The sequence below is a fragment of the Embiotoca jacksoni genome, unplaced genomic scaffold, assembly GCF_022577435.1.
Source record: "Embiotoca jacksoni isolate LCO1_2020_lvr unplaced genomic scaffold, fEmbJac1.0.p SCAF_39, whole genome shotgun sequence".
In the NCBI taxonomy this organism is placed as follows: domain Eukaryota; kingdom Metazoa; phylum Chordata; class Actinopteri; family Embiotocidae; genus Embiotoca; species Embiotoca jacksoni.
This window is the reverse complement of record NW_027185391.1, coordinates 2,052,687-2,066,893: the sequence shown is the minus strand read 5'-3', so window position 1 is coordinate 2,066,893 and position 14,207 is coordinate 2,052,687. Positions and strand designations below refer to the sequence as shown.

General features: G+C 44.1%; 1 protein-coding gene across 3 annotated transcripts in view; it reads left to right on the top strand.

The window, feature by feature from the left end:
- Positions 1-14,207, top strand: part of bcas3 (BCAS3 microtubule associated cell migration factor) — a 358,243-nt gene that overhangs the window by 127,979 nt on the left and 216,057 nt on the right. For all 3 annotated transcript variants that reach the window (XM_069166518.1, XM_069166517.1, XM_069166519.1), the window contains 3 exons: positions 114-279; positions 361-458; positions 9,888-9,988. In XM_069166518.1, the coding sequence (XP_069022619.1) occupies positions 114-279; positions 361-458; positions 9,888-9,988 (365 nt within the window). The remainder of the gene's footprint in view (positions 1-113; positions 280-360; positions 459-9,887; positions 9,989-14,207) is intronic.

Sequence of the window (14,207 nt, the reverse complement as noted above, 5' to 3'; positions counted from 1 at the left end):
AGGCCGTGGTCACAAGGGCCCTTGGTCTTTTCCCAGAATCAATATTCTGCCCAAACAGTCTCTCCAAAAACTGTCTAAAAAACCTTGACAAATGTTCCTCATCCTCCTCACAGATCAGTCCAGGCAGTCGATCGTCGACTCACTGTACATCATCAGTTGCTACGGTAACGTGGTCGAGCATGTTCTTGAGCCTCGGCCAATTAGCACCGCTCAAAAGATCAGCGACGACACGCCGTTGGAGCTCAGCACCTGTCCGAGGGCCTGCTGGACTCTGGCTCGGTACGACTCTGCTCAACGCTTCATCCCAGCAGACGTGTCTCTCAGGTGTCGGTCTCATAGATGGTTTGTGTTTCGGTTCAGGACTCCGCAGTGGAACGAGCTGCAGCCGCCCTTCAACTCCAATCATCCCGTGGTGCTGTCCTCAGACCTGGTGCAGTACTATCAGTATCTTCTGGCTGGTACGTGTTCAACAAAGTCTTCTTTTTGTGGTCATCGCCGTATTGACGATACTCTGCTGTCTTCAAATAACATGCAGAGCAACATTTTGGTGCAGCATAAATTCACATTACAGGAGAGGACAGATGTTTGTGCAGCAAAATGTGTTTCAGGTGAAGAAGAAAACTACAGATGTGGTGAACTTTCACTGACAGAACTTAAGTACTCTTCTTTTGAGGTACTTGTACTTTACTTGAGTATTTCCATTTGACTCGACTTAATGGCTCCACTCCATTTTGTCATGATGGTTAATGTCAAAGATTTTAGAACTTTATGTTTTTTAATTTTCCTCACCATTTATCTGGTGACCCTTTAGAGAGACCCGAACCCTAGATTGGGAACCGCAACACTAAACTAGTAAGTTGTTTATACAGTGGTTTGAACCAGCTTCTCCTCCAGCAGCTACAACAGGAACACGCTGCGTTCAGTATTAATAATCCAATGATATCATGTGGTATATCATAAAATGTCAGACAAAAAGAGTACTTTTACTCTCATACTTTATCTACATTGTGCTGCAAATACTATTATAATAGTAATTATATAATAATAATAATAATAATATATGTACTCTAACTTAAGTAGATTTTTCATGCACAACTTTTATTTTTCATGGAGTATTTTTATACAGTGGGTACGGAAAGTATTCAGACCCCTTTCAATTTTTCACTCTTTGTTTCATTGCAGCCATTTGCTAAAATCAAAAAAGTTCATTTTATTTCTCATTAATGTACACTCAGCACCCCATCTTGACAGAAAAAAACAAATGTAGAAATTTGTGCAAATTTATTAAAAAAGAAAAACTGAAATATCACATGGTCATAAGTATTCAGACCCTTTGCTCAGTATTGAGTAGAAGCACCCTTTTGAGCTCGTACAGCCATGAGTCTTCTTGGGAATGATGCAACAAGCTTTTCACACCTGGATTTGGGGATCCTCTGCCATTCTTCCTTGCAGATCCTCTCCAGTTCCGTCAGGTTGGATGGTGAACGTTGGTGGACAGCCATTTTCAGGTCTCTCCAGAGATGCTCAATTGGGTTTAGGTCAGGGCTCTGGCCGGGCCAGTCAAGAATGGTCACAGAGTTGTTCCGAAGCCACTCCTTTGTTATTTTAGCTGTGTGCTTAGGGTCATTGTCTTGTTGGAAGGTGAACCTTCGGCCCAGTCTGAGGTCCAGAGCACTCTGGAAGAGGTTTTCTTCCAGGATATCTCTGTACTTGGCCGCATTCATCTTTCCTTCAATTGCAACCGGTCGTCCTGTCCCTGCAGCTGAAAAACACCCCCATAGCATGATGCTGCCACCACCATGTTTCACTGTTGGGATTGTATTGGGCAGGTGATGAGCAGTGCCTGGTTTTCTCCACACATACCGCTTAGAATTAACACCAAAAAAGTTCAATCTTGGTCTCATCAGACCAGAGAATCTTATTTCTCATAGTCTGGGAGTCCTTCATGTGTTTTTTGTCAAACTCTATGCGGGCTTTCATATGTCTTGCACTGAGGAGAGGCTTCTGTCGGGCCACTCTGCCATAAAGCCCCGACTGGTGGAGGGCTGCAGTGATAGTTGACTTTGTGGAACTTTCTCCCATCTCCCTACTGCATCTCTGGAGCTCAGCCACAGTGATCTTTGGGTTCTTCTTTACCTCTCTCACCAAGGCTCTTCTCCCACGATTGCTCAGTTTGGCTGGACGGCCAGGTCCAGGAAGAGTTCTGGTCGTCCCAAACTTCTTCCATTTAAGGATTATGGAGGCCACTGTGCTCTTAGGAACCTTGAGTGCTGCAGAAATTATTTTGTAACCTTGGCCAGATCTGTGCCTTGCCACAATTCTGTCTCTGAGCTCCTTGGACAGTTCCTTCGACCTCATGATTCTCATTTGCTCTGACATGCACTGTGAGCTGTAAGGTCTTATATAGACAGGTGTGTGCCTTTCCTAATCAAGTCCAATCAGTTTAATTAAACACAGCTGGACTCCAATGAAGGAGTAGAACCATCTCAAGGAGGATCAGAAGAAATGGACAGCATGTGAGTTAAATATGAGTGTCACAGCAAAGGGTCTGAATACTTATGACCATGTGATATTTCAGTTTTTCTTTTTTAATAAATTTACACAAATTTCTACATTTCTGTTTTTTTCTGTCAAGATGGGGTGCTGAGTGTACATTAACGAGAAATAAAATGAACTTTTTTGATTTTAGCAAATGGCTGCAATGAAACAAAGAGTGAAAAATTTAAAGGAGTCTGAATACTTTCCGTACCCACTGTATATCTGTATTAATAGTTTTACTTTACAGGATCTTAATACTTCTTCCATTACTATAAATTAAACACCAGAACACTAAAAACACAAGAGAAACACAAAGATGGCAAGTCATGACAAAAAAGATACAAATGCTACAGGCAGTATCATTAAATAGTAAATAAATAGACCCTGACCCTCACCGGTTAGTCCCCAACATGATTTGCTGAGGAGTTTTCATTATTTGCACACAAAAAAAAAGTTTGCTGCTGAAGAGAGTTTAAATACAAACTGTATTGATGTATTTGCCAGGACTTCATGCAGTGTGTGTGTGTGTGTGTGTGTGTGTGTGTGTGTGTGTGTGTGTGCGCGTGCGTGTCTGTGTGAGTGTCTGTGTGAGTGTGTGTGTGTGTGTGTTACATGTATCATAAGATATAGTTCTCTGTATGTTTTGGTTGCCCAGGCTGAGACGAGCATGTATGTTTTCTGTATGTAGTGTGTGCATCATTAGTCGGGGGGTGACCTCTATTCCCTGCTGATTTTCCATGTTGACTGTTGAGAGCCGGTGGTCGGCCTCTTATTGGTGCCACATGCTGAGAGGGGACCTTTCCAGCCAGCACAGAACATTTCCTTCGCCAGACTCGTAGGAGAAATATATTTGTGCTGTTTCGGCTCCTCTGAGCCCTCAGAAATAATCGGAGTTTTTCAGTTCTGTGCTGCACCTTGGATCCGTCCTTCGCGCGACACGCCTGCTTCAGGACATGCCAGCACAATGCTATAAGATGCCACACTCTGACCAATTAGCTGACACCCTAAACTCCCCCTAATTCAATAACAAGTACAGAGCAGCGAGCACTTTAGGTTGCCGCCTGAAAGGCCTTTTCGCTAAAGCGCAGAGTGCACACGGATGGCCACACACGGAATCAATCCACCCCCGTGGAACAGGCTGGCGTTTTGAGCTCACTCCATAATTATAAACATAGAAAATCAGTAATTAGCTTTCGTGGCTGCTGCAGGGCAAGTGGTAGCTGTGTTTACCCTAATCTTTGTACTCGTCTCCATTGACTTCTGCAGTGCTCCAGGTCTAACTGGTAGGATATTTTCTCAAATTAGTGCTAATGGTCTCCCCTCGTGTCACAGCGATGAGAGCGTGTCGGAGTGACGTGCTCGGGCGTCAGCTTCTTCCACCACTCTCTGCCAGCATGGGCAGTGGAAGTGGCTGCATAATGAGAGAGATTCATTGCATTAACATTTACATCCAATTAACAAGAGCCAGATAATACCGCCACGGCTCCTGATTCCACGAACCAACCGAGTGTGAACCAATGTGAGGTCAAGATGATATAAACATAATTGTTCAGCCCTCTACCCACTTCTTGTTCTCCTGCCATCTCCCCTCCGGGCCGGCGTCCTGCACACCACCGCCGCCGACCGAGCTGCTCCCAGAGTGCCACCTTCCATCTCTGTGCTTTGCACCCGAGCGGAGACTCTCGACATCCTGTTTCTCAGCATGCGTCCCCTCGCCAGCCCTCTCCTCCGCCGGTTCCTCCGGGGCTTGGCAGTGGCGCGGAGAAGTGATCCAGGAGAAGGAGAAGTGATCCAGGAGAAGGAGTCGATTTGACCTTAGGATGAATTACAGCGCAGCCATAAGCCCCTTCGTCCAGGCGCCTCTTGCTGAGCTAAAGATCAGGACACGGAGAGGAAAACTGAAGCGAGACGCAGTTCTGACTTGCAGAAGAAATTGGGCTCTAAGTCTAATTTACATCACCGTTAAAACTACCAGCAAAATACTGAAGAAATTAGCTCACTGAGATGAAAAGGTTTTTTATTACCAGACAAGAAGCAGAAGAATGAGTCAAAGAATGAGTGTATAAATATCCCCTTCAGCTAATTGTCTTACAGACAGACCGTGTCTCTGGAAAAGTGGTGGAAAGCAAAGGTGGCAGCACTTGATTGACAGGCCATGGTCTCCGGTCTCGTGGCTCTATATTGGATGACCCAGGCTGATTAAAAATGCAGCATGCAGGGAAAGGAATAGGAAGGGGAGAGGAAGGGCCGGGGTCAGGCCAGACCGGAGCCTTCAGGACGGATGATAAAAGGCAGCGGTGGCGCCACTTCATGGTCACTATCTCCACCTGTCCATCTGCAGCAGCTACTGGCAGCACTCAGCCCTGCACAGCACAGCCTCACAGAGATAAGGAAGAGACACACACACATTATACAGCGTGCTCCCAAATAGAGGAGATGCTGTAGTACGATCTGGCTTCATAAAAGCAGCCTTAAGCCAAGATCTGAGTGTGTGGGGAATCCTCGACCTGAAGCTGAGGTGGAATCAGCAGATTCTCGTCCGCGTCCACAAAAATGTCAATTAACAGTTGGGTGAGTGTGTGAATGGGCCCTTTTTTCTGTTTCTGGTGTCAGAGTTGGATAATAACAGAATGAATGTGTCGTCTTCACGCCCTCGTTAGCTTCCCTCACTTCGGACTTTTTATCTGCACAGACTTTTCTCCACACATGATCTTTTGGAGGTAATGTTTATCTGGCCGTCCGCAGTATGTTTTCCGACACCTCTCCCCCTCGCCGCAAAGTTGCTCTGAAGCAAACAAACTGGTGAATAATTTACCACCTGGATTTCTGGCTGGTTCCTCTGAGCCTGGCGGTGGTGGCAGCAACAGAGGCTACGCTTTTTGGCCGCAGCCCTCCACTCCCTCCCCACCTGTCATATAATGTGCTAATTGTGGAGACTGACTGACTGGCTGGCTTGGCAGCTCTCTTGGGACTTTGAGGCCCATAACAAGCCAGGCACAGTTGCATCGTCAATAGATCTAATTGCTCCGAGAGAGGGGCCAGAGCGAAAGCTTTGGAGTATCAGGCGTTTGGTAAAGAGAAACCGTGGCGCCATGACTGGGTCAGTAATCAAAGAGAGGCAGAGAAAAGATGGGGTAAGTGTAGCACTGGCTGAATGAAGGAACTGTCAGTCAAATACGCCTTGAATGATATATAATGACTAAGCTATCCCACTCTGTCAGTGTGCCAGCACCTACCTGCCAGAGCACTACTCAAAAGGGGAAAGCGAGAAGAGAGGAAAGTGAGAAGAGAGACAGGTGGAGCGGTCGAGAGGGAGCCGAGCAAGTGAAATGTCTGGCAAGCGACTGCAGCGGGTCAAAGTAGAGGGAAGGAAAATAAAAGACAACAAAATGAATCTTTAAAAAACACAAATGAAAGAGATAAAGGTGAACGGAGCAGCCGGCCCAGACAGGACGGCTATCCCCTGTCCAGCGTGCAGCCAGCTCTGCAGATCTATCAGATTGTTAGCCCCTTATCTGTCCCTGGAGATCGGCCTGTCCGGCCCCTGGCCCCCAGTCCTCGTGAGGTCGGGCTACATCAATACCGAGTCAGCCTTTGTTCTTGTTCTGACTCCCTGCTTCGCTGCTCTGGCTAACAGGCCACCGGCTACTGGCCTTCAGCACGGCGAAACACCACTCTCTCCACAGTCAATAAAGACCGCGACACAGACGACTCTGTTCCTCGGCGGCGGAGGGGAGGTGGCTTTTCTGCAACACATAATCAACGCAACGGAAAATAATCAACTGCTTCTACGGGTTGGCCGGATATTTTATTTTAGACGTTATTAGTGACATTTGAAACTTCCTCTGAAATCCTCACAGTCTCGACTCCACTGACTTTCTATTTTCTCTCTTTGTATATTAGGAAAATGCAGCAAATTAAATAACAAATTAAGAGTCTTCATCACTTTGATGAAAAAGTCTGATAGAATTATCATTACTCCCAGTAAATGCTGCCATATTTCCCAACCCTGTTAGAGACTTATTTTTCTTTACCATCAAGAACTTCTAGTGTTTTTTTCCAAGAGCAACGCTGAATATTTCGAACACATTTTTCTTTCTTTTCTTTTTTTTTTTCAACAAACACATCCCATCATAAAGCAACAGCAATTATCAGGCATGAAGCTGTGAGTGTAGCTCAAGCTCATCTGCTGTAACATGAAAGCTGTATTCACTATAGAGAGTACAATTATTGGAACATTTCAGAGTTAAATAATACATTTTTTATATTTTTTATATATATATTATCGATTAACCTGACAATTATTTTCTCAATTAATAGATTTTATTTTATTTTATTTATTTTTTTTTGTCCATAAAAAGTAATACAAAAATGTAAAAAAAAAAATTAGTTTTTTTTTTTTTTTTTTTTTTTTAAAGTTGTTCCGTCAACAAACAGTGCATTTCACTCCAGTGGTCTGTCATTGGATAAAAACAGCCGTCCTGGATCTTTTTTCTTGTTTTGCAAGGAAGTGGTTTTTTTTTTATTTTTTTTTTGCCTTCTAAAATCTCATTTACTCTTTGGACCTTTTATTTTTTTTTTTTTTTTTCATATAACTCTTCTTCTGGTATGTTTGGCCTGGAAAAGACTGACTGTCACCATTTACCTCTCACAGTTTGGGCTCTTTCAGAAGGCATCATGATGCAACACTTTCATTACATTTTCACAAAATCGTTCATATTTCGGATCCTTTTTTTTTAAAATTATTCCTCTTTCATTATTTGTATTTGTATTGTATGTCTTTAAGTCCATCAAGAACAAAACATTTGTACTGCGTGTGCAGCCGTACATTCAGACTCCCTTCTTGAGTGCCGTGCAATAAGTTTGCACTTAAAAAAATGTGCTGTCTGTGAAATCGCATTGACATTCTGCCTCCTAAAAGCCAGTAATGAGGGTTGTAAAAGCAGAAGGCCGGCGCGCTGGACACCGAGATGAGGAGATATGACTGTAACTGCCGGTGTCGGTCTGGCTCCTGACATACACATTAACACACACACACACACACACACACACACACACACACACACACACACACACACACACACACACACACACACACACACGCAGAAGGTTGTCTCTCTGCTTGACCCATGGGGATGACCACTAACTCCCCACGATGGAACCTGGCCACGACCCCCCCCCCTTCCACCACACAAACAAACACACACACACACACACACACACACACACACACACACACACACACTCGAAACCTGATCCAGCCAGTCCGCCAACTGCTTCAGAACATCAATAATTAATTAGGGAACAGCTATTGGCCCCGAGGGTCAGAGAGCAAGGAGAGAGAGGGAGATACACACAGAGACACACACAGAGACACACACAGAGACACACACAGAGACACACACAGAGACACACACAGAGACACACACAGGGAGACAAACAGGGGGAGGAAACAAGGGAGTTGTGATTTTGTTTAATAAGTAACACAACACAGACTTTGTTTTTGTCTTCCATTTTCAAAGGACGTGAAAATGCTCCTCTGCTTCTCTGTATCGTTCGAGCTTTCCTCACTATCCCTCCGTCTGAAGGTCATTGCAGGGTCACGTGTTTGTTGTGCTAACAGCAGGTAGTTGGGCTTTTATTTGCCCTGTTTTTTTAAATGTATCTGACACTTTTCTCCCTCCAGGTCCCTTCATGAAGTGTGTGCTACTCTCAAAAAGCAGAGAAATGACAATAATTCAGAAACCGCATCGATATTGCTCTGAATAATACACTTCTGTGTTTTTAATTAGAACTATTTCTTTCCAATAAACAAATAAACAAACAAATATAAACTTTGAGTTCGAAAATGACATTTTTCAATACTGTGAAGACCACAAAAACATTTCCGCTCATCTTTGTTACTTTTGGTTTGGAGTTTGTTTTCGATGTCGGAGATTGTTTCTTAATGCTCACAAATATGTTTCTGCTCCTTAAATAACAGTCATTTAGCAGATAGTTAATCATCAACAAAAAGTCATCAAGTAATCATTTCAATAGTTTTATCAAAATAAAATGCCAAACGGTGTTTTAATCTGTTGGTATCAGTGTGAATGAAATCTGTTCGCTGTTCTGACAGACCAAACAGTTTGAAGGTGTCACCTGAAATTATGAAAAATATCACCAGTTAATTGATAATCAGAATAGATATTGTCTGCAGCCTCACATTTGATTAAGTTCTTAATGGGGTGACAGTGCTGCGCTGGTTTGCAGTGAAAGTGTTTGAAACTGTCGGGTCTCTCAGAGGAACCTCTCCCTTCACCGCAGTGTGCTTTTAATTCTGTAGTCCAGAGAAATAAAGAAATTGCGTCTGCTAAAGTAGCTCGGCTCATCCAGTGTGTTTGTGCAGGATGTCCCCCTGTCGTGATGATTCTCCGACCAATCAGGGGTGTGCTGAGTTCTCACGTCACCTTTTAGTATCAAAAACAATCCCGGATACTGTCCACAACTTTTACCAAAATAAAATCCAGAAACAGCAAGTAGAGTCGAGCTCAACGGGAGAGAAAGAGGCTTCTGTGTTTTTCTCCGTCGTCGATCTACCCTGTCCCTCCGGTACACCGAACTACCTCTGTGTGTGGATGGAGACAGGAGCTCCTCCAGATGTGGACTCAACCAGTTTCTTAGCCCGTTCCCGTGTTAAACAAACTCCATCCCTGAGAGGAAGGACTGATTGTCCACATTCGGCCTCCAGGCCTGCGGGGGAGCTCATCTGTCCCTCGGTCTCTTTGTAACACACACACACACACACACACACACACACACACACATATATATACTGTTTCTACCTCTCACACTTGTTTTTTCATACACTGACACGCATCCATATAAAGAAAGACCTACATTTTTTTCCTCCTTCCCTTTGTCTCCTTAAGCTCCTATATTTGATGTTAGAAGAGTCGGCTCTCGCCCCGAATGTCCGTCGTTCAGCCATCACATGTAAAGTTATTGAATTTGATCATAAAACAACTTGACTCAGCCCAGGTTTATGGGTATTGGTTGTCCATATCAGTCAAGCCCTAATGACGTTAACACACTTTAATAAAGCAGTTGTCAATTGTAATTGTCCCTGTCAGGCTGATTTATGGACATAGTAAATGGTAGTATGTGATTCACTGTCTGGTGTCAAATCACTACGACTCTTCTTCAAAACTCAGAGTTCATTTTCTTTCTTTCTTTTTTTTAATTTAAAAAAATTTTTTGGGACTGAAGAACTGTAATGATGTTGGACATTGACACATTAAATATCATGCTTGGGTAAAACATGGTAGATTCATTTGTGTGTGTGTGTGTGTGTGTGTTTTTTCCCACAGCGATGCCTCCAGGAAGCCCGGGTCCAATCACGCGTCACGAGTCGTCCGACAGCCTGGCGTCGGACCACAGTGGGCAGGAGGACGAGGAGTGGCTCTCTCAGGTGAGACCTCCGCCTCAACCCACATGTGGCATTTCACATTACATTTACATCACACGAGAATCCCTGAGGTGACACCTGCAGAAGTTTAAATACCTTCAGTACCAACATTAAAGGTAAAGTCAGATTCTGAAGCAATTAAGATGTTGTGATGAAATGAACAAACACCCTCTCAGAATGGTCAGTGAGTACCGATAGAGAAATTAAAGTGACCCTGCAGCCACACTGTGGGGAAGTTTGCTGTTTTAATTAAGACTATACAAGTAGCTCCGCCCCAGAGATCTGATTGGTCAACTGAACATCTGGAACAAATCATCATGATATCACATCCTGCTCATTACTAGAAATATCCCTCTACCTCCTCAATGGGAACATAGAATTAGAACTGAGTTTCATATAATAAGTAATATAATGTAGTTTCTACTTGTTATAGTTCTATTAAATGACCCATTTGGTGAAGTCGGGTCTCTTTTGGTCCTTTTTGGTCGCTCCGAGTACCCGTACCGTAACACCACGGATAGTCACGCACTTACAGTCCTAGCGGAGGCTAGCTGGACCGGTTTGGTTTGAACACATGACACGGAGCTAAAATGTTAAAAACACATGAGAACATGGATATCTTTGTTCATCGGATATCTTTGTTCACCAGATATCTTTGTTCATCGGATATCTTTGTTCACCAAATATCTTTGTTCACCAGATATCTTTGTTCATCGGATGTCTTTGTTCACCAAATATCTTTGTTCACCAGATATCTTTGTTCATCGGATATCTTTGTTCACCAGATATCTTTGTTCATCATCAGATATCTTTGTTCATCAGATTATCTTTGTTCATCGGATATCTTTGTTCATCGGATATCTTTGTTCATCGGATATCTTTGTTCACCGGATATCTTTGTTCATCGGATATCTTTGTTCACCGGATATCTTTGTTCACCGGATATCTTTGTTCATCGGATATCTTTGTTCATCGGATATCTTTGTTCATCAGATATCTTTGTTCACCGGATATCTTTGTTCATCGGATATCTTTGTTCCAACCAGACTGAGCTAGCTGATCAGTTTAGTGTTTCTATGTTCTGTGTTTATTCAGTTGGAGACTAGAAATCCTCTCTGTTGCTAGGGTGGTTGCTAAGGGTCCGACTACTTCCTGGAGTAGTAAACATGGAGTACGTTACATAAGGGTCTACTGACACGACTGATTGTTTTCCAGTTGTTAGTCATACCCCGTGTGTTGCCATGGAAACGGAGATCACTAACAAAAAGTTTTATATTTTGAGAGCGAATTGCTCCACAATATGAACACATTTAGATTACATATTTTATTTAGTTAGTAACCAATAATGACATTAAAGGACACCCTCTGGTGTAATATTACTTAATTAAAGCTTCATGAGTAAATATTCTTGCGTAATCAATGGATCAAATAACTGTGATATCGGAGGGAGACGTCCACTGTGATAAATCCTTAGAAATCTTCAGCCTCCTGTTTTAAGGTTCTTTTCATCTCCAGCAAGAAAGCTGTAATGAGCCCACCAGACCTCCTCTGGGACGTCTTTATTCAACACCAAACAGGAGACAGAGTTGGTGACTAGCTGACGAACACGGCAGCATCTTTAGCATTTAGTTCCCTGTTTGTTCAGACAAAGAGGATTCATTACTTTGTGTCTTCTGCCTCGTCACAAACACCATCCTGAATCGTGCTGAAATGTTCACAGTATTTGCTCAAGGCATGAAAAGGCCAGAACACTCAGCGTGGTCTTTCAGCTTGGTTAACCCTCATAGCACTCATCTCTGGTGTCGGCAGGTAACCCACTACATTTTCACCATCAATAATTCCACTGCATGCATAATTGATTGGTTAAAATGCACCCCACTTAGCTTGTAGAGGCCCTGGTTCATATCTGCCATGATAGTTTGCCAAGAGCAAAACTATCCATTGCACTAATCTGTATTTTTTGCGACTTCCTGTCAGAGCAGCGGTAGTCGTGCATTCATCAGCGGTCGGAGATGTAAGCGCTCAGCTCTTCACGTGTACATGTACCTGAGATGATTTGGAAACAACTCTCGCTGAACATTTTAAACGATGAATGAATTTAGGACAAAAAGACGCAACACAAAAGAAGCGTGTTCTTCTAGATCGGTGATACGAGGGAATTCGTTCCTCTTCTAGTCCCTCCGGGAGACGTGGAAAGATGGACCATATCGAGCACAATAGCTCGGTGGGTGGAGAAATGCTAAATACATATAGGCCATATTGAATTAGAGGCTAAGTACTGCCTCATGGATTTCATTATATCATATCAGTGGCCCTCATTAGATTATCAGTGGGCATGTTGGCGTGGGATTTAGGATTGATCGGCCGTCCGCTAATGAAATGTGAGGTTTGTGACCCTCCATGTCAGTGCTTCAACTCGCTGCACTGCCCGGCCATTTGCTGTCTATCAGTGTCAGTTGCTCTTCAGCTGTCTGTCAGTAGGTAACAAAACATCCTGTCCTCCCAGAGTCCACCTCGGGTCTTTAAATCTCCTCTGTCAGTTGGAGAGGGTGTGACATCGATCGTAGAAGTTGATGGATGGTCAAACGGTTCAAGATCCCCTTGTTTCTGAAGACATTAATAAATGTAGGCCGGTGTGCACGATTATAGTGACGATCCGCCCCTCGCTGCATATTATTGTTTGTACATATGAAATATAATAGATACAATATGAGAGGCTTTTGTCAGAAAACCAGGTGAGATGACAAAAATAACACACACACACACACAAACAGTGACAATCTCCTCCTCCTCCTGTGGCCTAATTTGCACAGCTGTGACGGACCACATATCTAAACATGTATAGGCATCTCTGTGTGCCTAAACACTAACGCAGCAGCATTAGGAGCGTGTTTGAGATGTTGGCACCTGGCGTCCAGAGAGCAGTGAGGCCGTGGTGAGAGACGGCCGAGTACCGAGTAAAGATAATGAAATGTGAACAGTGAGACACCGAGAGGCGTGTTAAGTGCTGCGGGGAGTTGAAAAGTCCGAGTTAGCGTGGGAGAGCAGCGAAAAGTGGGAGTCCAAGGCAGGAGATGGTTAGTCTGTAAATTTAAAGCAAAGAGGAGATGGAGACCGGAGGAGGCAGTAATAGTCCGACGTTTGTGAGTCAGCCACTCTGTAGCCTTCCCCGATCCTACTTTCAGCCGGCATTAGTGCCACTCAGCTCCGGCGCCCGTGGACCGCCTGCCATACCAGTGCCATCTTATTCTCCCAGTTGGCCTCACCTCAGCCGCGCTGCCATGCTGGTGCTGGTGTCACACTTCTATTAACCCTCCGGGAAGGCTTCCCATCACGCCGCCAGCTCCCCCAGCACACGCAAGACCTTGACGAGTTCTGACATTATCGTCAGACTTTCAGCGGTGCAGGATCACAGCAAGCTTTTAGGTAGATGTCACATAACCGAGTTCACGTGAGTGCTGCGAGGGGTGCTGAGTATTGGCAGGTAGATTGACCGGCCAGCGATGACTCGTCAGACGGGACTTCGTCCTCGACAGACAGAGTTTGTGCATTTAAAGAAGCATGTTTTTAGTCATGCAGATAGTTTGGACGTAACCAGTTTGGTCCAAACAGATTGCTGCCGATGGCTGCCAAAATCGATTGATTTTGCTGACGTTTAATCTGACGCCATCATTGGGCAAAAACTTTCATTTGTCCAGCATGCAAAACTAAACACTTCAATCTAGCCACTATCTGTCTTAGCTGTTTGTTGTGTTTAGTGCCAGTCAGCAAATATTAGCATGCTAACATGCTAAACTGAAACGATGAACATGCTAAACATTGCTGTCTAAACACCAGCAATATAGTTTAGTTACTGTGACCTTGATTTATGATCAAGTACCTTCAAAACAAGTGACATTCCCATCTAGCCTGGCGTACTGACCTAATCTCTGGCTGCGCTCCTCAGGCACTCGTGTGCAGTCCTTCATCCTACTGGGTGTCGACCTCGACTTAATTTTAACCAATCAGCTCGCACCGAAACCAGCCGACACTCCACTGCTGCAACTACCCGGAGCGCAGCGCATTTTTTAAAATGTGATTAATAAACGGCACCGATGTCGCCGAGCATTTAATTGGTCATTGAGAGCTGAAAATAGTCCACGCTCTACTCATCACTGTCACCAGGCATCCAATCACAGGGATGAAGGGGCGGGGCAAACGAGCTCAACCACCGACGCTGGTC